The sequence below is a fragment of the Atheta coriaria genome, unplaced genomic scaffold, assembly GCF_025399875.1.
Source record: "Atheta coriaria isolate IRGN ID8LTWV9N9 unplaced genomic scaffold, Caltech_Dcor_3.1 hic_scaffold_7_pilon, whole genome shotgun sequence".
NCBI classification, from domain to species: Eukaryota; Metazoa; Arthropoda; class Insecta; order Coleoptera; family Staphylinidae; genus Dalotia; species Dalotia coriaria.
This window is the reverse complement of record NW_027045449.1, coordinates 942961-965536: the sequence shown is the minus strand read 5'-3', so window position 1 is coordinate 965536 and position 22576 is coordinate 942961. Positions and strand designations below refer to the sequence as shown.

General features: G+C 38.8%; 8 protein-coding genes across 13 annotated transcripts; 4 read left to right on the top strand and 4 right to left on the bottom strand.

Annotated features, from left to right (window-relative positions):
- The first annotated feature begins 142 nt into the window (after positions 1–142).
- Positions 143–2728, top strand: Wdfy2 (WD repeat and FYVE domain containing 2). 3 transcript variants are annotated; one of them, XR_010549176.1, is made up of 6 exons: positions 143–475; positions 550–897; positions 960–1206; positions 1391–1722; positions 2024–2333; positions 2597–2728. XR_010549176.1 is itself a non-coding variant. In XM_065307694.1 (5 exons), exons 1-5 carry the CDS (start codon positions 318–320, stop codon positions 2157–2159), a joined length of 1221 nt encoding a protein of 406 aa, XP_065163766.1. In that variant the 5' UTR covers positions 143–317; the 3' UTR covers positions 2160–2728. The 3 variants fall into 3 exon arrangements, 1 of the variants encoding a protein (XP_065163766.1); XR_010549175.1 differs by having other exon boundaries at positions 2387–2728; XM_065307694.1 differs by having other exon boundaries at positions 2024–2728.
- Positions 2729–3300: 572 nt separating this feature from the next.
- On the top strand, positions 3301–6916 carry LOC135796177 (endoplasmic reticulum-Golgi intermediate compartment protein 3). The gene is made up of 5 exons (XM_065308106.1): positions 3301–3527; positions 3627–3785; positions 3840–4041; positions 4101–4459; positions 6203–6916. The coding sequence occupies exons 1-5, from the start codon at positions 3440–3442 to the stop codon at positions 6538–6540; spliced, it is 1146 nt and encodes a 381-aa protein (XP_065164178.1). The 5' UTR covers positions 3301–3439; the 3' UTR covers positions 6541–6916.
- Positions 4456–5030, bottom strand: LOC135796182 (reactive oxygen species modulator 1). The gene is made up of 2 exons (XM_065308112.1): positions 4792–5030; positions 4456–4727 (listed from the first exon to the last, which is right to left on the bottom strand). Exons 1-2 carry the CDS (start codon positions 4920–4922, stop codon positions 4619–4621), a joined length of 240 nt encoding a protein of 79 aa, XP_065164184.1. The 5' UTR covers positions 4923–5030; the 3' UTR covers positions 4456–4618.
- Positions 6551–8017, bottom strand: mTerf3 (mitochondrial transcription termination factor 3). Its single transcript, XM_065308109.1, has 3 exons — positions 7211–8017; positions 6937–7151; positions 6551–6885 (listed from the first exon to the last, which is right to left on the bottom strand). The coding sequence occupies exons 1-3, from the start codon at positions 7756–7758 to the stop codon at positions 6608–6610; spliced, it is 1041 nt and encodes a 346-aa protein (XP_065164181.1). The 5' UTR covers positions 7759–8017; the 3' UTR covers positions 6551–6607.
- A 256-nt stretch (positions 8018–8273) lies between these two features.
- Positions 8274–12666, top strand: LOC135796168 (GRIP and coiled-coil domain-containing protein 2). Its single transcript, XM_065308090.1, has 4 exons — positions 8274–11619; positions 11683–11863; positions 11933–12385; positions 12442–12666. Exons 1-4 carry the CDS (start codon positions 8453–8455, stop codon positions 12613–12615), a joined length of 3975 nt encoding a protein of 1324 aa, XP_065164162.1. The 5' UTR covers positions 8274–8452; the 3' UTR covers positions 12616–12666.
- Positions 12667–12926: 260 nt separating this feature from the next.
- LOC135796176 (elongation factor 1-alpha-like) lies at positions 12927–15888 on the top strand. 2 transcript variants are annotated; one of them, XM_065308104.1, is made up of 4 exons: positions 12927–13058; positions 13791–14142; positions 14205–14644; positions 14703–15888. In XM_065308104.1, exons 2-4 carry the CDS (start codon positions 13830–13832, stop codon positions 15333–15335), a joined length of 1386 nt encoding a protein of 461 aa, XP_065164176.1. In that variant the 5' UTR covers positions 12927–13058; positions 13791–13829; the 3' UTR covers positions 15336–15888. The 2 variants fall into 2 exon arrangements, with proteins under 2 accessions (XP_065164176.1, XP_065164177.1); XM_065308105.1 differs by lacking the exon at positions 12927–13058 and adding an exon at positions 13209–13233.
- Positions 15889–15933: 45 nt separating this feature from the next.
- LOC135796172 (uncharacterized) lies at positions 15934–20456 on the bottom strand. 3 transcript variants are annotated; one of them, XM_065308100.1, is made up of 3 exons: positions 20180–20456; positions 18594–18741; positions 15934–18291 (listed from the first exon to the last, which is right to left on the bottom strand). In XM_065308100.1, the coding sequence occupies exon 3, from the start codon at positions 18262–18264 to the stop codon at positions 16276–16278; it is 1989 nt and encodes a 662-aa protein (XP_065164172.1). In that variant the 5' UTR covers positions 18265–18291; positions 18594–18741; positions 20180–20456; the 3' UTR covers positions 15934–16275. The 3 variants fall into 3 exon arrangements, with proteins under 3 accessions (XP_065164172.1, XP_065164173.1, XP_065164171.1); XM_065308101.1 differs by lacking the exon at positions 18594–18741; XM_065308099.1 differs by lacking the exon at positions 20180–20456 and having other exon boundaries at positions 18594–19011.
- Positions 20457–20927: 471 nt separating this feature from the next.
- mRpL3 (mitochondrial ribosomal protein L3) lies at positions 20928–22555 on the bottom strand. Its single transcript, XM_065308107.1, has 5 exons — positions 22413–22555; positions 22266–22362; positions 21982–22203; positions 21459–21748; positions 20928–21393 (listed from the first exon to the last, which is right to left on the bottom strand). Exons 1-5 carry the CDS (start codon positions 22484–22486, stop codon positions 20976–20978), a joined length of 1101 nt encoding a protein of 366 aa, XP_065164179.1. The 5' UTR covers positions 22487–22555; the 3' UTR covers positions 20928–20975.
- Between the last annotated feature and the right edge of the window lie 21 nt (positions 22556–22576).

Below are 22576 nucleotides of genomic sequence, written 5' to 3'. Positions count from 1 at the left end.
GTATAAATTGTTTAATACCTATTAAAATTCATTATTATTTCATTATTATTTTATGCTTAAAATTTTAATTCTTTATTTTAAATTCCTTTTGACATTTGCTCATGATCTATATGATCCATTGTGGGTGGCAGCCAGCAGTAAATCGGGTGGAATTGCAAAACTAGCTAACAAGTAACCTGCTGCGACTGTCAGAGCCCATCGTAGTCGTCGCCGTTCAAAGCAAGGACGCAGTTTGTTGTTGTCGCCGTGATAGTGCACTCGCGCGACACTGAAAATCACCTACACACCTGCAAAAACACCTGCGAGGCGCTCCCGTGATGGCAGCCGAAATCAAGCCGGCCACGCAGTCCAACGAGAAGTTCTGCACGACGAAGAAACCGGCGCTGGTGGCGAAGCTCGAGGCGGGCACCGACGAGATCAATGCGGCCGTCATCATCCCCGGCGAGGACGGCATCATCAGCGTATCGGACGACAAGTGCGTTGCACAATTACAAAAAAAAATTAACATATTTGCATTACAAATACTTAAATTTTTATTTTTATTTCTAGAACTATACGAGTATGGTTGAAGCGCGACTCGGGCCAATACTGGCCGAGCATAGTGCAGTGCATGCCCAGCGGAGTCACTTCACTATTCTACACGGTGGAAACACGGCAGTTGTTCATCGGGCAGGAGAACGGAACGATTTCGGAGTTTTCTTTAGCCGCGGATTTTAATCGGATTATGCCTGTACGCGAGTATCTAGCGCATCAGGCGCGGATTACCGAGGTGATCTTTGCGCTCAACTGCGAGTGGGTGCTAAGCGTCAGCCGTGATAAGACGTTTTCGTACAACTGCACACAGACTGGTAGAAATATTGGTACTTTCACTGCTGAAGCATGGTGTACTTCTTTACAGTATGTTATAAGTTGTATTTTAATGTTTGAATATGTGTGGAAGATAAATTGTTTGGTTTTAGATTCGATTCGCAAACCAAACATGCGTTTATTGGGGATTACTCAGGGCAGATTGCGATGCTGAAGCTGGCGAATAATGGCGCGCAGGTTGTGACGACCTTGAAAGGTCATTCCGGATCGGTGCGGACGCTGGCGTGGGACACCGAACGGCAGATGCTCTTCAGCGGGTCTTTTGATCAATCCGTCATTGTTTGGGATATTGGCGGACAGCAAGGTACTGCTTATGAACTTCAGGGACATCATAATAAAGTGAGTCATAGTAAAATTATTAATTATTACAATTTTTTGTTGATTTTTAATGAAATACCGGTATTTTTTCTTCATATTTACGATATACCGGTGTTTCACATCTGTAATCTATATGATTCATACCGAAATTGCTTCATTATGCATACACTTTTGATAACATTGTTTGTATTTTGATAAATTTTAGGTTTCTGCATTGTGTTATCTAAACTCAACTCGCCAATTAGTCAGCGCTGGTGAAGACGGCGTGCTGGTGTTCTGGGATATGAGCAAACACCGTCGCGAAACACCCGAATGGATCGAATCCGACACGTGCCAGATGTGCGGACGTCCGTTCTTCTGGAATCTGCGCGTCATGCTCGACCAGCGACAACTGGGCATTCGACAGCACCATTGCCGCCATTGCGGTAAAGCCGTATGTGATAAATGCTCCACGCCGCGTTTGACCATCCCGGTGATGGGCTTTGAGTTTGCTGTGCGTTGTTGTGAACCATGTCACAACACACTCAAAGATCACGAGTAAGTTTATTGCTAAATATTTGCATAAAATATTTAATATATTTATTTAATTAACTTGCTAGAACACCAGGTGGCGTTGAGTGTTAATTTGAATGATATTCTACGCCACCTGGCGGTGAAATTAGTGAAATACTTAATCTGACAATCAATTTTTCTATTTTTGGATAAAACATATTATCTTTTTAATAAAAACTGTGTGTATAACATGTCATGATGATCGGTTGAGTTGTTTCCGCATGAGAGCGTAGCAAACAAACAACTTTTGCATTTTTTAATATAAATTGATGATTTTGTTTTGCAGTCGACCATCAATGGCGACCTTCCACGATGCTAAACACAGCATAGCGGCAATGGCACTGGACGAGACGCGCAAGAAGCTCGTCACCGTCGGGCACGACAAACTCATCAAGATATGGGACATCTCCGCGCTGCTTTAATATTAACGCGATCGCCTCTCACACACACCACCACATACACACATCCATTAATACATATGCGCATTCATTCGCAACTGATAACAGCGCGCGTCTAACTTAGTTGACGCGCCGGCGACACCTCAGCGAACATATTAACGAAGCAACAATGAAAACCAAGGGAAATTCGATGCTAGCGTAAGTTTACTATGTTATTACTAAATATATTATACTTGTTTATATTTGTATAGGGCGTCTTGATGAACGAATATGCTATAAGCACCAACTTGTTCAAGAGCTAACAATCTTATTATATCACTATTGATTTATTCCTAATTCTAAACAGATACGTTTATTACTCGATATATATATATATATAGAGATTGTCAATATCTAGTGTTTATTTGTATGTTTATGTTTGTATATAATTGAAATTAACTGATTACTTGAGTTTCATTCAGGATGGTGAATGTCTATTACTGAAGGAGCTTACTTACATGTTGATGATATCAAATTGTTCGATTATTCGTACGTGCGTTCAATTTATTGCTTTAGAACAGATGATTTTACTGAAATACAATTTCAAGTACGTATGGGAATTGGATTTATTTCGAATAAAGGGGATTTACTTTGTTTGCAGTGGCGCAAGATGGCGTTGGATAGGCAACTGTTTAATCATTTGTAAGCTGAATATAAACTCAATAACTAGTAAAAATGTCGGTAAATATTTCCTGAAGTTAAATATGAATTCCGCGTCGCTCAGTTGTATTCACTTGTGTTATGTTTAAATGATTTTGGTGTAACACAACGTGCATCCCAACAAATTAACTGAAAAATCGTGATTAAGTTATAGAAATTTGCATTGCAATTTGTGTGTATGTTGGGTTGCATAACCACAACAATATTTCAAGTGTTACCATCGATGTCATGCCTTTGAAACAATATTTTAGCTCATAATTGCTAGAAATGAAAATATTTTTCATTGTTACACAGAAAAATTAACATAAACCAACCAAATTGTACAAATATCATTGTTATACTGATTTTTTTTCGTTAAAACTTCAATATTTCAATGCAAAACATGATTTACAACAATTTATCTTATCTTTTTCATAGTAAAATCTATTTGTTCAATTACTAATGCAACATTACCGCCCTCTACTCGCACTCTCTGCGCAGTCAGCTGTAGAATGCGACAGACATTTGTTTACGCATGTGTTGTGTTGTATCCACACTTCTCTCACTTGTTTTAACTTAAAACTAGAAACTTTCAAGTGCGCTTAAATAAACACCCGCCCGCAGAAATGTCGATTTTAGAAAAGCTGCGCCGTTTCGACGCCTATTCGAAGACGCTGGACGACTTCCGAATACAAACCTACGGCGGCGCGACGGGTACGTGGCCGTGTACAACACGGCAATATCCCGCAATAACCTGCATATCCTGCCTACACTTCCATACTTTAAACTAAATTATTTTTTATTATTTTATAGTGACGATAGTTAGTATTACAATCATGTCGTTATTAATCTGGGTGGAATTGAACGACTACATGACGCCAAACATAGAAGAAGAATTGTTTGTGGACACATCAAGAAGTCCAAACATTCAGATTTCATTGGATGTGATTTTTCCTAGAATTTCTTGTGATTGTAAGCAAAATATACATTTTTTTCTCATCTAACAACTAAATATATATTTTATAGTTTTATCTCTTGATGCTATGGACTCCTCAGGAGAACAGCACTTACAAATTGATCATAATATATTTAAACGAAGCCTAGACTTGGAAGGAAACCCAATCGAAGAGCCAAAGAAAGAAGATATTATTATAAAAGTAAAAGAACCCGAGGAGGAGAAGAATGTGACGTGTGGAAGCTGTTATGGTGCTTCATTAGACCCTAAAAAGTAAGTTAAACCATTTTTCTTCATTTTAAATCCAATTAATCATAATTTTTATGTAAAAGATGTTGTAATACATGTGAAGACGTGCGGGAAGCCTATCGTGAACGCCGCTGGGCGTTTCCAGACAATCCAGAGAACATAACGCAGTGCAAAGATGAAAAATACAGCGAGAAAATCAAAACAGCATTCACGCAAGGCTGTCAAATCTATGGCACGCTGATTGTAAACCGCGTTTCTGGCAGTTTTCACATTGCGCCTGGTAAAAGCTTCACGATTAACCACGTGCATGTACACGACGTGCAGCCATTCTCCTCCACGGTGTTTAACACAACCCACAAGATACGACATCTTTCGTTCGGAGCGAATATCGACAGTGAGACGCATAATCCGCTCAAGGGGACTGAATGCACAGCTGAGGAAGGTAAATTTATCACTTTATTTGCAATTTTTTTGCGTTTTTTACATAACAGCGTAATATTATATGCGTTAAATCACATTACAACTGTCCCCGGCAACTAATAGCGTTGCTGCTAAGAAATTATTACGTATGTATAAGTTTTTCTGTGGCTGTGTGAGAATTTTAACACCGCAATCCGGAGCCGATCGCTAAGAATGTGCCGAAAGATCCGCCGCCTTGTATCATCACTTTGCCAACGGTGTTTACTAATTCACGCCCGCGAATTCCACCCCTGGAAATTAAATTGCGTGTTTTTTTATGAGTTGTTGGTGTGTGGGTATAATGTGTTAGCTAACCTGAGCGCTGAGAAGCCGCCGAATAGCGCGCCGCTCGCCATGCCTACGCAGAAACCGAGTATGAAGCCCATCTTCATCTTGTCGAAGCATGATGGGCCTTGCTGTTGGTATACTCCACCCGGCATCGGCATTTTTGATGTGGCTGTATTTACAAGCACGGTATTAAAAACTAAATTTAACGCATGCGACCATTGACCTTTGTTGAGGTCGCAGATGACAGCGTGTCAGTAATGGCGGCGTTTGTCATTTGACAGATATTTAATACTGGTAGGGATATATATCAATTTAAAATACATAGAATAACTCGTATTGTTTTTATTTAAACAATTATTCTTCACATGCAAAGTTCACTTTTTTATCACATGCGTAGTCATCCCAGGACCATTCATCTGAGATTGATTTACGAATGACAATGCAGTCCTCTTCGCCTTGATTCTTTCCGTTGTCAGGTTGAGTGAGATCCCAATGTGTGTAAGTCACTGGGAGACCATTTGACATCCAGGAATAAGATCCTTCGGAAACAAGGTCGTTTCCAGAGGTCCAAATCTTTTTTTGTCCCAATCCTTTAGACACACATGTTTATTAATTCTTGCTTTTAAGATATTTGTTTATATTTTACTCACCAGCGCCATAAATAGTGCGGTATAGATTTAATTCGTCGTCGGCGTTTTCAACCGAAGCCAATTCCATGCCGACAAGATGGCAGAATTGCATTGCTTCAAACCATGTCTTTTCTTCTAAAGAAATTACAATGTAATTCTTAGCTTTTGTGTTTGCGGTCGGTTTAGCGAATACCGATGCAAGTAAAACACTCGCGAAAATAGTTAATTGAAGTAGATTCATTTTTGTGTCAATTATTTTGAACTGATACAAAAAAAAAAATCAAACGCAGCTTATATACACTCAATTTTTATATGAAAAACACTGTGAAGAGTGTTGTAAATTACTGGATGTAATTAACAACACCAAATTTATCTCAAAACACTCGAAATAAGTTGAAGTACCGATAGAATAAGAACATGCGGATGAAACTGCTATTTTGGTACTTGAAATGTACTTTAACTGTGTCATCATTCATTAATTTGAGTTTAATCATTCATAAACTCATGTAAACACAGTTTCGTTTAAAAAATGCGATATTTAAAGCGTTTTCTTTTAATAATTTTGTAAAAATTTAAGTTAATTGCGTTATTTATTAGAAATGTTATCATTTTTATGTTGTTTTTTTGCTTTAAAACGCGAATTGAAACATAAAAATCAGCATTTTACACCAAAAACATGAAATTCTAATGATTTCATCTTCATATCTTGTAAAAATTTAGCTCAATTGCGGAAATTATTAAAAATCTTGCATTTTTTTGTATTTTTTCGCTTTAATTAGCGTAAAACTTAATATTTTTCTTTTTTCTAGGAGCAACAATGTTCCAATACTACATAAAAATCGTCCCCACGGCTTACGTAAACAAAAACAACTCAATCATGCACTCGAATCAATTCTCAGTTACGAAACACAAAAAAGTCGTCTCTGTGATGAGCGGCGAGTCGGGAATGCCAGGCGCATTCTTCCAATACGAACTCTCGCCTCTAATGGTCAAGTACACCGAACGCGAGCGCTCCTTTGGCCATTTCATCACGAATGTCGTCGCGATCATCGGCGGCATCTACTCAGTCGCCAGCCTAATCGACGCAGTCATCTACCGCTCAGTACGCCTAATCCAAGCTAAGATCGAAATCGGTAAACTCAACTAATCGGCGAATCTCAATTGGTAATTTTATATTTAAACTAGTACATTCCCTGCAACAAGAAATCTTCTATTCATAATGTTTGTAAAAACGTGTTAAACGATTGTATTGACGTTTGCGCCACTTGGGAGGCGAACTCGGAGTCACTGCCAGAGACGATGAGTGCGGGCGATATGTAACCGGGCTGCTTGGGATTAAATTGCACTTTGTTGAGGCGCTGCAGGTATTCGAAGCGCTGTTGCAGCCGGAAGAGGCGACAGCCGAGCACGTCGGGCATCTGCGCGATGGTTTCCAGCGAAATTTTCATTGTGTTGTGTAAATATTCGAATGTTTTTAATAGTTTCTTGTGATCTGAAGTACAAACAATTACTATCGAGGAGAATTGGTTATGTTTTTACTGACCGTTCATGAATAATCGGGGTTTTTGCAATAAAATGCGTTTGTACTCTTCGTCGGTGAATCCCATCTCCTCTTTTAGAGTGAATATGCTTTTTTTAATGTGTCTTTGATTGTAGGTGATAAGTTTTGGTTGTTTTGCAGTCAAATATCTTACTTCGTCTCCAGTCAACGAGAAAGTCTTCTGGAAAAAGCCTAATTTCTTGTCTATATCTCTCGTACTGCAAGAAATTACATCAGAAATCATATAAAAATATATTTTATGTAAGTATAAACATACCTGAAACTCAACCAGAATGGATTTAGTGCTATTATCCTCACAATCATTTCTGCTGTGAATTTTTTTGATTCTAGATAGTTTATTCTGACTTTTAAGTCATCCAAACATTCTTTAAGTATAAATGGATTCTTTGTTAGTATTACACCGATTTGTTCAACAGTTAAACCCAAGTCATGCAAGAGTATAACATGTTCTTTTATATCAGTTTCAAACTTGAGGCCTAAAATAAACTCTGGGACATCAGTCTTTTTCTCAAGTTTATGCAGGTTTACACCAAGTTTAACTAATTCTTGTAAAGTTTCTGATTTGTTCACGTACGCAGCGAAATTAAACGTTGGTTTTAAATAGGGTGCAATGTGTTGGACTTCTTCGTCATCACAAGGGTCTAACACTGATGGAGTTTGTTTTTTATAGATTTTTATATCATTTTCATGTTGATTTTGTACAATTACATCTGGTAGTGATGATGCAGATGATAATGCATTGTTTGGTGTTTTATATAGTCGTTTAAGTGAGTTTAGAAGTGTTTTATTTATGAAATTATTCATTTTTGGGTAGTTTTATGTTGTTTAGAATATCATGCGTACAACCTTAAATAAGTTTGAGGTTAGGTTAGTCTTGACTTGCGTCGTTTCGCCGCGAGTCAATTCGCCACAAAAATAATTCAAGTTTCTTGGTTGAAATAAATAAATTTATGAGAATATTAAATTGATTTTTATAATTCTAATTTCGAATATGTGAAATTCATCATATTTGTTGATGTAATTTGAATGATTAGTTAACAAAAACGATTGAATAGTCAATAATTTCTCACTTAGTTACTAAAATTCGTTTTTACTCAATTATTCATTAATATTATATGTCTAAACACATTAAATACAAAAGATTTCACATTGAACTCACATAAATCAGTTTAATATTCTCCTAAATGTATTTATTTCCGCATCAAATTGAATTATTCTCCCGGTGTATATGTGCCGAGGTGAAACGACTCGCGGCGAAACATCCCATACCCTTTGAAAAGTCAACAACCAACAACACAGCTCTAGGTTATTGTTTATTGTACTCCTGTCATCTCCACTGTATACATCAGCAATTAGTGGGTGGATGTGTGTTTTATGAAGTCATGTTTTCGTCAGTTTGCGTTTTAATTGCGTCGACACGTAACCCACCGCTCGCAAGACGCAGCTCACCTGCTGCCCGATAAATTTGCCGCGCCACCCGCACCACAATCGTCCAACCATGGACACGAGCACTACGTCCATCGAGGGCGGTTCAAAGAAGGTCCAATTAGAAGAATTAACCAAAGAGGAACTTGTTAAGAAGTGCCGCAGTTTACTCACCATCGCACAGAAGGCAAAACAAGCTCGAGATGTTTTGGTTGAAGAAAACAATAAACTTAAACAATCACCACCTGTAAACACAACTGCCACTGAAGAATTGATTGAATCCTTTACACAACAGAAACTAGACTTGGTTACAAAGAATGACACATTGGTACAAGAGAATAAACAACTACAGGAACAACTGAATCAAGCAGAAGAAAAACTTGCAAGTTTAGATACTGAAAGTCAAGTGTATAAAAGACAAGTTTCCAGGCTAACAGAAGAAAATGAACAGTTATTAACACATCTAGATGGTCTAGAAACACAAATCAATGAGTTAAAGAGGATTGGTTTGGAACAACAGCAGCAGTTGCTTATTCTAGAACAGAATAATGAAGCAATAGCAGAGAAAAACGAACTGAATGAGTTGCAGAAAATGCTAACTGTCAGTTTGGATGAAATAAAGAAGTTAAAAGATGAAAACAAACAAATCCAGGAAGTTGTCTCAGAGAAAGAAGCAATAATTATCAGTCTAAATGACACACTAGCAAACTATGACTTTAATTCACAGAAATATGATGAATCTAAGGCTTTGTTACTGCAAAAAGATGAAGAACTTCAAAGGCAGACTAGAGTTATTGATGATTTAAACACTGAACTGCATAAAAATCGTGCATTGGCCGAAAAATTAAAACAAGATATTTCTAATACAAGTAAAAGATTCAATGATAATCAGATTGAATCGAGTGGAATTAATGCTGAACTACAAAATAGTAATGAAAAACTTCGAGAGAAATTGAAGAGTTATCATGGGAAGATTGTTAAATTGGCTGGAGATGTCAGAAAAGTTAAAGAAAGCAAGGAATATATCTTGGATACGTTTAAAGTCTACAATCAACAAGTACAACTCTGGCAGGAGCAATTAAAAGCCCTTAGTTTGAGGTTACAACAAGAAGTACAACTTAATTTCGATGAAAAACAGAAACTACAGAAGAGAATTGATGAATTGGAAGAGAAATTGAAAGAAATGGAGAATTTAACAGTTGAAAAAGAGAATTTGCATAAAACTGTCGATGTAATGCGGTCGCAAATGACTAAATTAAATGAAGATGTCGCAGATGGCAAAGAAAAGTATTTAGAAGAGGTTAAACATGAACTTGAGGTTAAATCTGACACATGTAACCAACTCACAGAAGAATTATCCAATGAAAAAGAAATTTATGAAAAGTTAAGACTGGAATACAATGGATTATTGTTAGACAACAATAAACTATCACAAGATTTACTTTTGAAGACCAATGAAAATGATGACAATGCAAAATTACTTGCTGAAATGCAGGCAACCCTCCATACACAAACCGAAGATTATTCAAAATTAAAAGAAGAATACACTGCTAAAGTAACTGAATTTGAAGCAACAATTGAAGGTAATATCCGGTTGGTGAGTGAACTTAAGAAGGCCATTGAGAGATTAGAGTCCGACTTGGAATCGTCGCGCATCACGGAATCCAAACTAGCGGAACAAACCAGCGAGACGATTCGTCAACTGCGCCAAGAGAAGAAAACACTCGAAGATGAAATTGAAGAGTTACATTTACAACAAGAAACCGCAGCGCAACCAACGTTAAAGTCTGAAAACGCCGAACTTTTGGCTGAGATGAACGTCATGAATCAAGCACTCAAGGAACGCGGTGAGACTATCAGTCAACAACAAGCACACTGTGAAGAATTAGTGAAAAAAATACAAGTTTACGAAGGGCAACTTGCAAAAAGTCAAGAACACGTTCAATCACTACAAGAAGAAGTGCAATCTCTACGTTCACAAGTAAATCAAGATGATTACGATGCTTTGTCAACTTCAACGATCTCCAAATGTGATGAGATTAATAGAATGAAAGAATTAGAAGGTAGTTGGGAGGAGCGTTATGGTAAACTTCGGACTTACGCTGTAAAATTAAAAGCAAAAGCTAAAGAGATGCAGGATGATGCAAAACGTTTAGAAGTTGAAAAAAGTGAGTTACAAGGACGTGTTGCGACTCACATGAAAACCGTGCAGAGTATGCAAGCACAAATTGATGCGCTGCATGATAAAATCGACCTCCAGAAGGAAACTAAGAGTAAAATGGACCAAACCAACAAGGATAATCAACGATTACTTCAACAGTTAGCCAGTAATGAAGAAACAATCCAGAAATTAACATCACAGGTTGAAGGATTGACTCAGGAGAAGACAAATCTCGATTCTTGGAAGAAACAAGTCGGGACTAAAGTACAAGCACTGAAAAAAGAACTGGAAGCTAATACTTTGATGCGTAAAGACTTTGAAAGTCGTATTACTAAGTTACAAGCTGATTTAGCCGCTAAAGAAAAAGAACTTTCGGCTGAGAAGGAAAAACATACCACAACTAAATCACAATTGAATGAATCTAATAACGAATGTAAGAAACAGTCGGTGCTGAATCTAGAAATGCAGGATTATGAGCGTTCTATTAAAGATTTGTCTGCCAAACTTGAAAAGAAGAATGAACAGGTTACCAAGTTGAAGAATCAAATTGATGCGCAGAAAAGTTCTGTGAGTTCAACGAAAGAACAGAATAGATTGATGGAAGAGAAGTGTAGTGAGCTGGAAACTGAGCTGGATGCTTGCAGGATTGAGATAAGAACGTTTAAGAAGCAAATCGCTGACTTGGAGATTACCATCGGTGATAAAGAGAGTAAAATTGATGAGACTTTGAAGAGTTTGGAAGCTACACGCAGTGAAAATGAAGATTTATCCACACAATTATCGAAAATAATCGCAGAACATCAAAAGGTTAATCAATTGTTGAGAGAAGAAAAAGATCATTTTAGGAATGAGAATGTTGATTTAGAATCACGGCTGAGACAATTATCTGATCAACTTAAACTTAGAAGTGATGAGTTGGATAATGTTAATGCAGAGTATCAAAGTTATAAAGTTCGTGCACAGAGTGTGCTGAGACAGAATCAAAGTCGAGATGTTGGTGTAGAAGAGAAGTTAACTGAAGAAGCGGCGAGTTTAAGGGCGCAAATGAAGATTTATCAGAGTGAAATTGATGAATTGAAGTGAGTATGACACAAGCGGTCATTTTGAGGTTATTTTTGACATGTGACATATGACATTTCCAGGTTAAAACTTAAAACTCTTGAGACATCTAATCAAAAATTACAAGAAGAGAAAAACGATTTGGATGTACAACAAAAAGAAATCCAAGAAGATTTAAGCAATGCACAAGTTGAGATTGAGAAATTAAACGCTAAACATCTATTGACGATACAAGAGCATAATGAAACCGTGCGAAGTTTGAAGGTTAGTTTTTTTTATTTAAATTTCATATTTAACTGTTATAAAATTGATTCTTATGGTTGTATTTTATAGCTGCATACTGAAACGCTCTCGCAATGTTATCGCCAGCAGATATCCGAGCAGGAAGTGCGCCACAACCGGGAAATCATCGAACTACAATCGAAATACGATAAAAACCCGCCGCCACAAACCGACATTCCTTCATTAATCATCCCTACATCCATCCGAGAGGAAGGGGAAGGATCAGAAAGCGTTGACAGTACAAACGGTAACAATATACATCCTTTAGAAAAACTACTAGGATCAGATCAGGATCAGGAACTGGCAGCGGTGAAGAAAAACCTGAACGAAAACGAGTTGCGCGTTGTGCATTTAACCGCATTACTCGCTGACACCGAACAGGATCTGTCAAAACACATGCAGATGAATAAAGTGTTAAAAGAAGAGATTAGAAGGCAACAGAGGTCGGTGGAACGTGAACGCCACGCGGAGAATTTAGAATATATGAAGAACGTCGTATTTAAAGTAAGTTTAAATCAGAAAAATAGTAAAAAATGAAATAAAACATGTTTTATTTACAGTTTATCACTTTAAACAATGGCGACGAACGTCTACGACTTGTACCAGTCTTAAACACGATTCTAAAGTTGAGTCCTGAAGAAACAAACAAGTTGAATTTAGTTGCGAAAGGCGATAAATCCTGGTCGAATTACCTTCCGCTGTGGGCAGGTGCAGGCGGCAGTAAACCGCAGTAATATTATTAATTATTATCTGTAAATATATAAATAAATGAAAAAAACAACGTATTAATGCTTATTATATGTTTAAAAGGGTTTAAATTTGCCGCCTCCGTTGGATATGTGTATATAATTGAGCGCCGCTTCCGTCCGGCGCTGTTACAACCGCCACTGATTGGATGCTATTTTTTGCCGGCTTCCCCTTTATTTAGATCTCAGTCGCTTGCGCTCAATGCGACAGTTAAACGTCGCTGAAACCCACTCACATCAATTTTTAGAATATTTCTGTGTGATTTTGAGTGTAATTTTATTTCGGTGGTGAATTTTTGTGTTTTTGTGTTGATTGTAAGGTCCTGCGCTTTCTGCCCCCACTTTATCGCCGCCGGCACTCCCCGACTTCCGGTTGGCCGCGCGACGCCGCCGTCGTCCGCCGTTCTCGCCCTCTTGCAGTGCTTTTCAAGGTAAGCGGATCGTCCTCAAACTTGTCCCCTTGTTCAACTCTCCACGTTTGCCAATCGTGTGTTATCCGCTTGCATCCTGCGCGTAAATTCAGTGAAAATCAAACAAAACCATCGCAAATCATCAGAAGAATATTTTCCGTGATTCAGTGGTGATATTTTTTGTTTTCTGGTGCCGGTACGCGACATTTTTCAATACATTTTCACACAATCAATATTCAATTGTTTTAGTTATGTTCAAAAATTTAATTTTGTTGTTAATTGCTGTGTATGAGTAAGATTTCATTATATTGTGCAAGTTTTCTTTTTGTTTTATGATTTGATAGTGAACATGCTCATGAAATGTAATATTCAGAGTCATGACCTATCTCAAAAGTCCAAATTTAGTTGCATCTCGACGCCGCTGCGGGAGAGATGCAGCGTTAAATGCACGCTGCACATCTGTTCCGCTTCATGTTTTATCGATTCGCGGCGAGAAACACCCTTTACAAACAAATGTCTCTCGTCTGACATCCCCGGTGGGTACGGGCGGTCGTGACCAGTTATTGATTTTCTCTCCGTCGCGACTTTACAAAATGCCGACGATCATCACTCTTCTTTTGTTTCATTCTGTATTCAATCCACATCCAAGCAAGCTTATTATTTGGTTGCTTAGCGACGAATAACAACTGCCCGGCCATTGAAATAATAATCGTGGAGAACAGCTTCGTGACTTTGTATTCTTTGTGTCTGCAGGAAGCAAAAAAGACAAGTTGAGACTAATCAGCCGCCGCCATGGGTAAGGAAAAGATTCACATCAATATCGTCGTCATCGGCCACGTCGACTCCGGTAAATCAACATCTACTGGTCATTTGATTTACAAATGCGGTGGAATCGACAAGCGTACCATTGAGAAGTTCGAGAAGGAAGCGCAGGAGATGGGTAAAGGTTCGTTCAAATACGCGTGGGTCTTGGACAAGCTGAAAGCGGAGCGTGAGCGTGGTATTACCATTGACATCGCCCTCTGGAAGTTCGAGACTGCCAAGTATTACGTTACCATTATCGACGCGCCTGGACACAGGGATTTCATCAAGAACATGATTACCGGTAAGTAAACCCATTAAAAATTCTTAAATCAAAAATTTTAATGTTGAATTTTATTACTTTAGGTACTTCTCAAGCGGATTGCGCTGTGTTGATTGTCGCTGCCGGTACCGGTGAGTTCGAAGCCGGTATTTCCAAAAACGGCCAAACTCGTGAACACGCTCTGTTGGCGTTCACTCTCGGCGTGAAGCAGTTGATCGTCGGTGTGAACAAGATGGACTCCACCGAGCCGCCGTACAGCGAGACGCGTTTCGAGGAAATCAAAAAGGAGGTGTCCTCGTACATCAAGAAGATTGGTTACAATCCACTCGCTGTACCATTTGTTCCTATCTCCGGCTGGCATGGCGATAATATGCTCGAGGCTTCGGACAAGATGCCATGGTTCAAGGGATGGACCGTCGAGCGTAAGGAGGGTAAGGCTGATGGTAAATGCTTGATTGAAGCATTGGACGCCATCTTGCCGCCTTCTCGTCCTACTGAAAAGCCACTGCGTTTACCACTTCAGGTAATTTTTTTTTTAACAAAATGGCGGCTTTTTTTAAATATTTTATGTTTTTATACAGGATGTTTACAAAATTGGTGGTATTGGTACAGTACCAGTGGGCCGTGTGGAGACTGGCATCCTCAAGCCAGGCATGGTGGTAACCTTCGCCCCTGCTGGTCTGACCACTGAAGTAAAGTCCGTGGAGATGCACCACGAGGCATTGTCCGAAGCCGTTCCCGGCGACAATGTCGGTTTCAACGTCAAGAACGTGTCCGTTAAGGAATTGCGTCGTGGTTATGTCGCTGGTGATTCCAAGGCATCGCCACCACGCGGCGCTGCTGATTTCCTGGCGCAGGTTATTGTCCTGAACCATCCCGGTCAGATCGCCAACGGATACACGCCGGTGCTGGATTGTCACACGGCGCACATTGCGTGCAAATTCGCCGAGATCAAGGAGAAGTGCGACCGTCGTACCGGTAAGACCACCGAGGAGAATCCCAAGTCGATCAAGTCGGGCGACGCCGCCATTGTCAACCTGGTGCCCTCGAAGCCGATGTGCGTCGAGTCGTTCCAGGAGTTCCCGCCGCTGGGACGCTTTGCTGTGCGTGACATGCGTCAAACTGTCGCTGTGGGTGTTATCAAGTCGGTCACCTTTAAAGATACCACTGGCAAGGTGACGAAGGCCGCCGAGAAGGCGCAGAAGAAGAAATAACTAGACTTAGTCACATCCGCTGCCATCGAATGCGATCGTGCGCAGGACGCGTTCGCCAGTAATCATCGTTTGTTATTCTCTAGGTGGCTCCAGCAGCATTACTTTCATCGCAAAGAGTTTAGAAGGAAAAACTACGTGGCTATATTAAGTTCCCTTTTTAAGATTATTTAAATTATATTACGATCCATATTGATATTTTTATTTTTCGTTTCTAAGTTCTCTGCGTGAGGCGTCGAATTGTTTTCTTCTTTGTTTTCTGTGTTTTTGTACGGTTTTTGTTTCGGAGACAGGCAGGGGACGAAGTGGATGGGATGGTATTGAATGTGGGGGGGGAAGACGACGACGAAAGGCACGTTTTCGATTGTCTGATTAGTGTTTAAGTTTTTGTTTGATGAGCGTACTTGTTTTCGTAACTTTATAAAACGATCACACTGAGCAATGACTTCTGAATTCTGAACTATTGCAGACACTTGAAATATTCTCACTTCTTGACGATAGAATTGAATTTAATGTTATACCAACAATATCTGACTTAATAAAATGCATACAAATACTTCCTCTGTAAATTTTCATGTTTTTAACGAAACAAAATGGCCGCTTGAAGTGTTTTCATGTTTATTTACTAATGGAAAGTTAGAATATTTGTTTTGTTATGTTTAAATACATTAATCACAGATATTTTCTTTGAAAACATATTCTAATCGTTAAATAATGTTACAAAAAACACATATTTACCTCTTTAAAGTAATAATTTGACTAATTCGTACAAAAATATAGAAATTTTGGCACTAACAGTTCGTCGCACACAAGTATCCAACCGGAAAACCATCCGCCGCCATCTTGGATGACATCACCTCACCTGTCATGTTTTTTACTTTGAGTTATTGTCAAGTCAAACTTGTAGAATTCATTCTCCGGCTGAAAGAAAACTCGTGCAACTTCAGTTGCCTACATACGATCGGCAATAACAGTACAATTTCAGATGGAAGTCGGTTATACATCTACTCTGCTCCCCGTAGAGATTGATACGACTCACTGTCCCCGTGACTGTATAATTAGGCGTGTTTGAATTCATTTCTTCGCGGCGCACAGTCGCCTCAAAGATGGCGCCGCCCGGTTCAGTCTTGAATGTTACGGTAAAGTCGCGTGTTGATCTCGTATACTCTTTCAACTCGTTGTCATTGGTCAACTCGCGCGCATCCTCGATTGAAACCAGTTTCAGCGTCAAGCAATCCGCATAGCCAATCAGAAGATTGTTTATATGCTGGACTGTATGATTGACTGCTTGCACCACCACATCAGTGGTAGTATCAATATTGACGCTGTTCTGGCATGTGCACCAGTGTTGTGCAATGCCGGCCGCGGCACAAGTGCGATTTTTCGAGATTTCGCGGAATAGACTCACACCTCGCGGCGTTGTTGTGTTCAAGTGCCTCTCGGGATGTAATAGATCAATGAACGTTTCGTGTAAATCAAACGGCGTGGTTAATCTCCGGACGTTGGTTTTAAGATTACGATCGAAGTCGACGTGGCTCTCGCGGTACCACTGCGGTAAAACAATGTAGACAAACGGAAGGCGTTCTTCCATGCGGCCTTGATACGTGCTACGAATGTCACCCCATCGAATACCATGATCACTGATGACAAGCAATGCTGTTTTATTCAAAATTCCTTCTTCGTCCAGATTGAAGAGAATATTCATGTAATCTTGGTCGCCTAACTTCGGCTTGTTTAAAAAATCATGTGAAAGACTTGATGTCCAGAAGAAACCGAAGAATGGTTTGGCTGCCTCCGCCATTGTCATCACGAAATTATTGATGTAATCAAGGAAAACCATGTAGGTTTGTCGAGAGCCGAGGCATTGGTCCACATTCAGGCGATGGTTGTTGCCTACTTCATTCGTAGCGGTAATATCAAAGTGATCATAGAAATAATCAGTAGGTTTGTTTCGGAAGCCACGTTTCGTGTAGTAAAATAACCCCATCCATGCTGAATCCTCCCCGAAAGCAGTTGTATACCCAGCGCGTTTGTAATCCTTCCATATGAACGAACAATTATCGAAATGCGCGTCCTCTGTCGGCCAGCAAAGTTTCTGCACTTCGGTCTCGTCATGCCCTGTCAACGCCGCGATCAGGTTAGGATACGTATTGTCGCCGATCTTGTTATAACCTAAAAGCTCCACAGCGTTGAGCTTTTCCAGATAGAAGGCGGTTTTCGGCATTTGCCGGTGGAAGTTAAGACGTGACACTGCGTCGATTCCAATAACTAAAACATTTAATCTTTCACTTGTCGGTTGTGTTGTGTTTGTTGTGTTGTTTTTTACGATTGGAATCGCACGGGAATCGTTTTTAATTGGCACAAAACTGAAGAAATCTTTATAGATTTCATTTGAATCATATTGGCACTTGACACGCAGGAACTCTTCATCCGGATGGACATACGCGCTGCCTTCCACCAGATGGCACTGTTCATCATATTGCACTTTTTTATCCGATTGATCAACACCAGGTGTCGCGCGGTGGAAATACTGGTAGCAACAGGTTAACTTCTTCACGTCGGTGATTTTATACTGCTCGAAAGCATCTTCAACGCGGTAGATGGCTGTGCGGTTAGCTTCATAAAGCGGTGGTAGACCTTTGTTGCACACGACGGGTTTCTCGCGGAAAATGTACTTTTTGATGAGCGGATCCATCGCTTTGAGGTCGGGTATTGTGCATCCGGGGGTTTTTATGAGATAACCTTTGACTGCAGCTTCTTCGGTATAGATGGCGGCCTTTTTTTCGTTTGAGTCTGATGAGTGCGTGAGAACATATGCGCCTGAATTGGCGAGGTTTTTCACTTCCGCCAGGTTGTAGAGGAAGGTCAATGCGGCGAAGAGGAGCAGAAGGCACCAGAAGATTACTGAGGTGCGCCATCGTGTTTCTTCCATTCGGAGGACCTTGTTATCGTGTGGCACCTTGAAACAAATGGATGAATTTGAGTGTTTGCGTTCTACTTATAACAAAAACCAAAGTGTTTATCACATATTAGATAAAAAATGTCGAGGTATTGAGTGAAATTATATAAAAAAATCAAAAATCTCCTAAACTAAAAGACATACAGGATTCATTTCTTTTCCTGTGGGTTGTCCTTGACAAGGACTTTAAGATTTACTGCATATAAATTTATAAAACACAATATTTCACTGTTAATTTATTAATTAACCGAATTTTTTTGATGGTTTTTGATGATTTTTGCTTAAATTCAATTTGTTTGTACCTGGATGTATCCTGGCGCTGTGGGAATGCCCACGGCCGTCGTCACCTCATCCCAGTAATGCGATTAATCGCGCGTCGTCGCCACGTGCATAATTAAATGCGGCAGGAAGACGCGGGCGGAGCACTCATCGCCGCCTCCGGAGAATAGACTGCAAATCGAACGAGGTAGTGAGTGTGAAAATTGCGTTATCGGCTTTGGTGGCGGCGGCGGCGGCGCCTCCACTCTGCTGCCAGCCGCGTGCGCCTCTTCCGCTCGATATTTTCCTGCCCCGCGGCGTGCCGCCCGAGAGGAGAGGCGCGCGCGAGAGACGTGATCTTACGGGTGACATGCGCGCCAAGATTTTTCTCGTTTTCGTTTTCACGTCAAGCACTTTGTGAAATTTCGAAATCGGTTTTTTGTATTATCTTGTTTGCTCAGATGACAGCCTCATTCATTTAGTATCTACGGATTGGGCTTCAGGGAATTTTTTTTCAAACATTTGTGAGCCAATATTTACAATGGTACTTGTTATCGATGATTATCTCAGTTGTTATTGCATGGAACTTTTTTTTATCTTGATGTAACTTTTTTATTTTATCAGGAAATTTAGTTTTATGGAGATATATTAATGATATTCAGTGTATTTTTATAACATAACCACAATTTTTTGCTTCTAAGCATTACAATTCACAGTAAAAATCAAAAATTTGAACGTGGCTTAAAATAATCGCGAATTTTCTTTGTAAATATTGACAATCGATAATAATCTCAATTATTATTGCATGTAACTTCTTTATCTCAACGTAGCTTTTTTATTTTATCACCAAAATTACTTTTATCGAGATAGATGAATGAAATTCAATAATTTCCTTAACATAACCTCAAATTTTTGCTTCTAAACCACACAATTCACACTAAAATTAAACATTTTAACGTAGCTTACAATTATCGGGGATTTGCTTCCTAAAAATTTATAATAATACTTGTTATCGATGATAATCTCACTTATTAATGCATAGAACTTTTTTATTTTATCACTAAATGAACTTTTATCAAGATAAATGTATGAAATTCAATGTTTCATTAACATAACCTCAATTTTTTGCTTCTAAGCATTACAATTCACAGTAAAAATCAAAAATTTGAACGTGGCTTAAAATAATCGCGAATTTTCTTTGTAAATATTGACAATCGATAATAATCTCAATTAATATTGCATGTAACTTCTTTATCTCAACGTAGATTTTTTATTTTATCACTAAAATTACTTTTATCGAGATAGATGAATGAAATTCAAGAATTTCCTTAACATAACCTCAAATTTTTGCTTCTAAACCACACAATTCACACTAAAATTAAACCTTTTAACGTAGCTTACAATTATCGGGGATTTGCTCTCTAAATATTTACAATAATACTTGTTATCGATGATAATCTCACTTATTAATGCATAGAACTTTTTTTTATCTCAACATAACTTTTTTATTTTATCACAAAATGAACTTTTATCAAGATAAATGTGTGAAATTCAATTTTATCTTAACATAACCTCAATTTACAGCTTCCAAACATCAAAACTCATACCAAAATCAAAATGATTAACTTACCTTTGTTTCAAAAAAATTGCCTCTCGAAGTTCACAACGTTTTAAACACCAAAAATGCGTGCATAATCCTGATAACTCTAAACCTTGCTGGTTTTATCATGTTTACTAATGCCACATTACTTATTTCGCGTAAAATTCAAATCCTAAGGCTTTGTTGCTATTTGTTGCCTTGCGCTTTATCTCACAGCGCAAATATTTACAACAATCGTTAATGTTTTTCGCGTTGTAATTGAAAAACTAAGCACTCAACGGAAAGTAAACGCTTTAATACATCACGCTCAACATCCGACACTATCAAGCAGCAGCAGGCACCATTACAACAATCTGCGCAGATAAGGAAATAAAGCGCATAACAAAATATAGTAATTATTCAATACAAAGCGCCGTAAAATAAATGGCCAAACTGATTCTTTCACAAAATTTACGACATGGCGGTTAAAATAAAAAAAATAAATAAAAGCATCTTCGTTGTGCTTTCATGACTGAGGGCATTGCATTGCTTCAATCATTATATTTACGACTTCGATTCAAAATGGTAGTGCAATTATTCTACGCATTCTGGACTTGAACAAAACACAATCCGCCCACCGGCGAATTAAATTAATTCCTCTTGACGTAATTGTCAAATTGTTTTAACACACAATGTTTATTGCAACAAACATTAAATTGTATTGCGACGTGATAACGAAAATGTATTTTTAGGTTAGTCATAACCTCAAACATTGTGTATGCAATTATAACCAAACATATTTTAAGTTTTTAGGTTATTTTTATTCTAAGATACAAAATATCATTGCTTAACTTTCATTAAACTCAATTGTAGGATCACTGAAAGCATGAATGCCTTCCGTGTAGATGTTTTCAGGCAAAGCTTCATCACTACTCAAATGCGTGGGGAATTTCAACGCGGCGGGTTTTCTCCTGGGCAATAACGTATCATAAATCGTGACAATAGAGTTGGTTTCACCAGGGATAGCCTGTCCAATCACAAACAACACATTGTGCTTGGTATTGATGCGTAGAATCTCCAATCCACGTAGAATCCGGAATCGGTTGCCCATGTGACCAGGCATTTTGGTTCCGGGCCATACACGTGCCTTCTCTCCACCACCGCCGATGTTTCCACCACGACGATGTGTTTTGGTCACGCCGTGAGATGCAGGCATACCTTTGAAGCCGTGGCGTTTCATTACACCTTGGAATCCACGATCGATTCTATAAAATTTATAATAATTTATTTATTTATGTTTTTGATGTTTAGGAATTTAATAATTCTTTACGTTTTGCCTCTGACGTCAACGACATTGCCGACTTGAAAGTGTAAAACGCCTAGTGGTGTGCCCACTGGTAGCATTGCCTCTGGACTGATGTAAAATCGCGCTAGATGTTTCTTTGGCACTACTCCAGAGTGTTTGAATAAGCCGCAGTATTCTTTTGTGAGTTGTGTGGGATCAGTTGCTTCCGCACCAATCAGGAGGCAGCCTTTTGGGTTTCTGACAGGTACAGGTCTTTCTCTGCCTGGTTGGTATTCACCGGGTGGGTAGTATTTGATGACATGGTTATCTAATACCTGAATATAAAGATATTCGTATAGAAATTGTGTATGTTGTGTATGCAACCCAATTGACAACGTGCTGAGTTCTGTCTGAATGGTGAAGTAATACAGTCGCAGAGGTCTCCACGTTCCTCTCCGTCCCTTTGCATTAGTGACATGTATATTTGGTTGCATAATTTTATAATACTCTAATAATACATGCAAAACCAATCCAGATAATAATATTGAAAACATGATAAATCTCTTACTTGAAGTAAAGTTGCTGATATTTTCTTTCCCTCTTTAGTCCACATGGGATAGATACCAATCTTTCTGGCAATTACACCAGTTCTCCTTAAAGGAGCTGCCCATTCTGCAGGTGCTAAATTAGTCAGCAGCTCTTTTTCTAATGGTGTTTGTGCTGCGAGCTTATCAGCCACAACTTCCTTGAGGAATTCTTTATTTTCTAGTGTTACAGTATCATCAGGACTCTAATAAATATAAAAAATCATCAGTAATTTCATTAAAACAATGAATAATTACGTAAACTCACAGTTTTATCTTTCCTAGTAAACCAAACCGGGTTTCTAAGCCTTGGCTTCGGGTTTAACTTATGCCTTTCACGTATTTGTTGCGAATTGGCTGAAATGCTGTGAACATATATTGTAATAACGTGAATTTCTTTCGAAGGAAAACTTACGTTAAAGCGAATAATTTATCCTCCAATGACTTAATACACACTCTAGACAATGTGTTACTCAACATAAATGCCATTTCTGCGTTTATTCTCTCTTTATTCGGCTAGATTTTAATAGTTTTCTGAATATTTCACTGGTTTTAGGTTGGAAACAAGCAGAAAAAGTT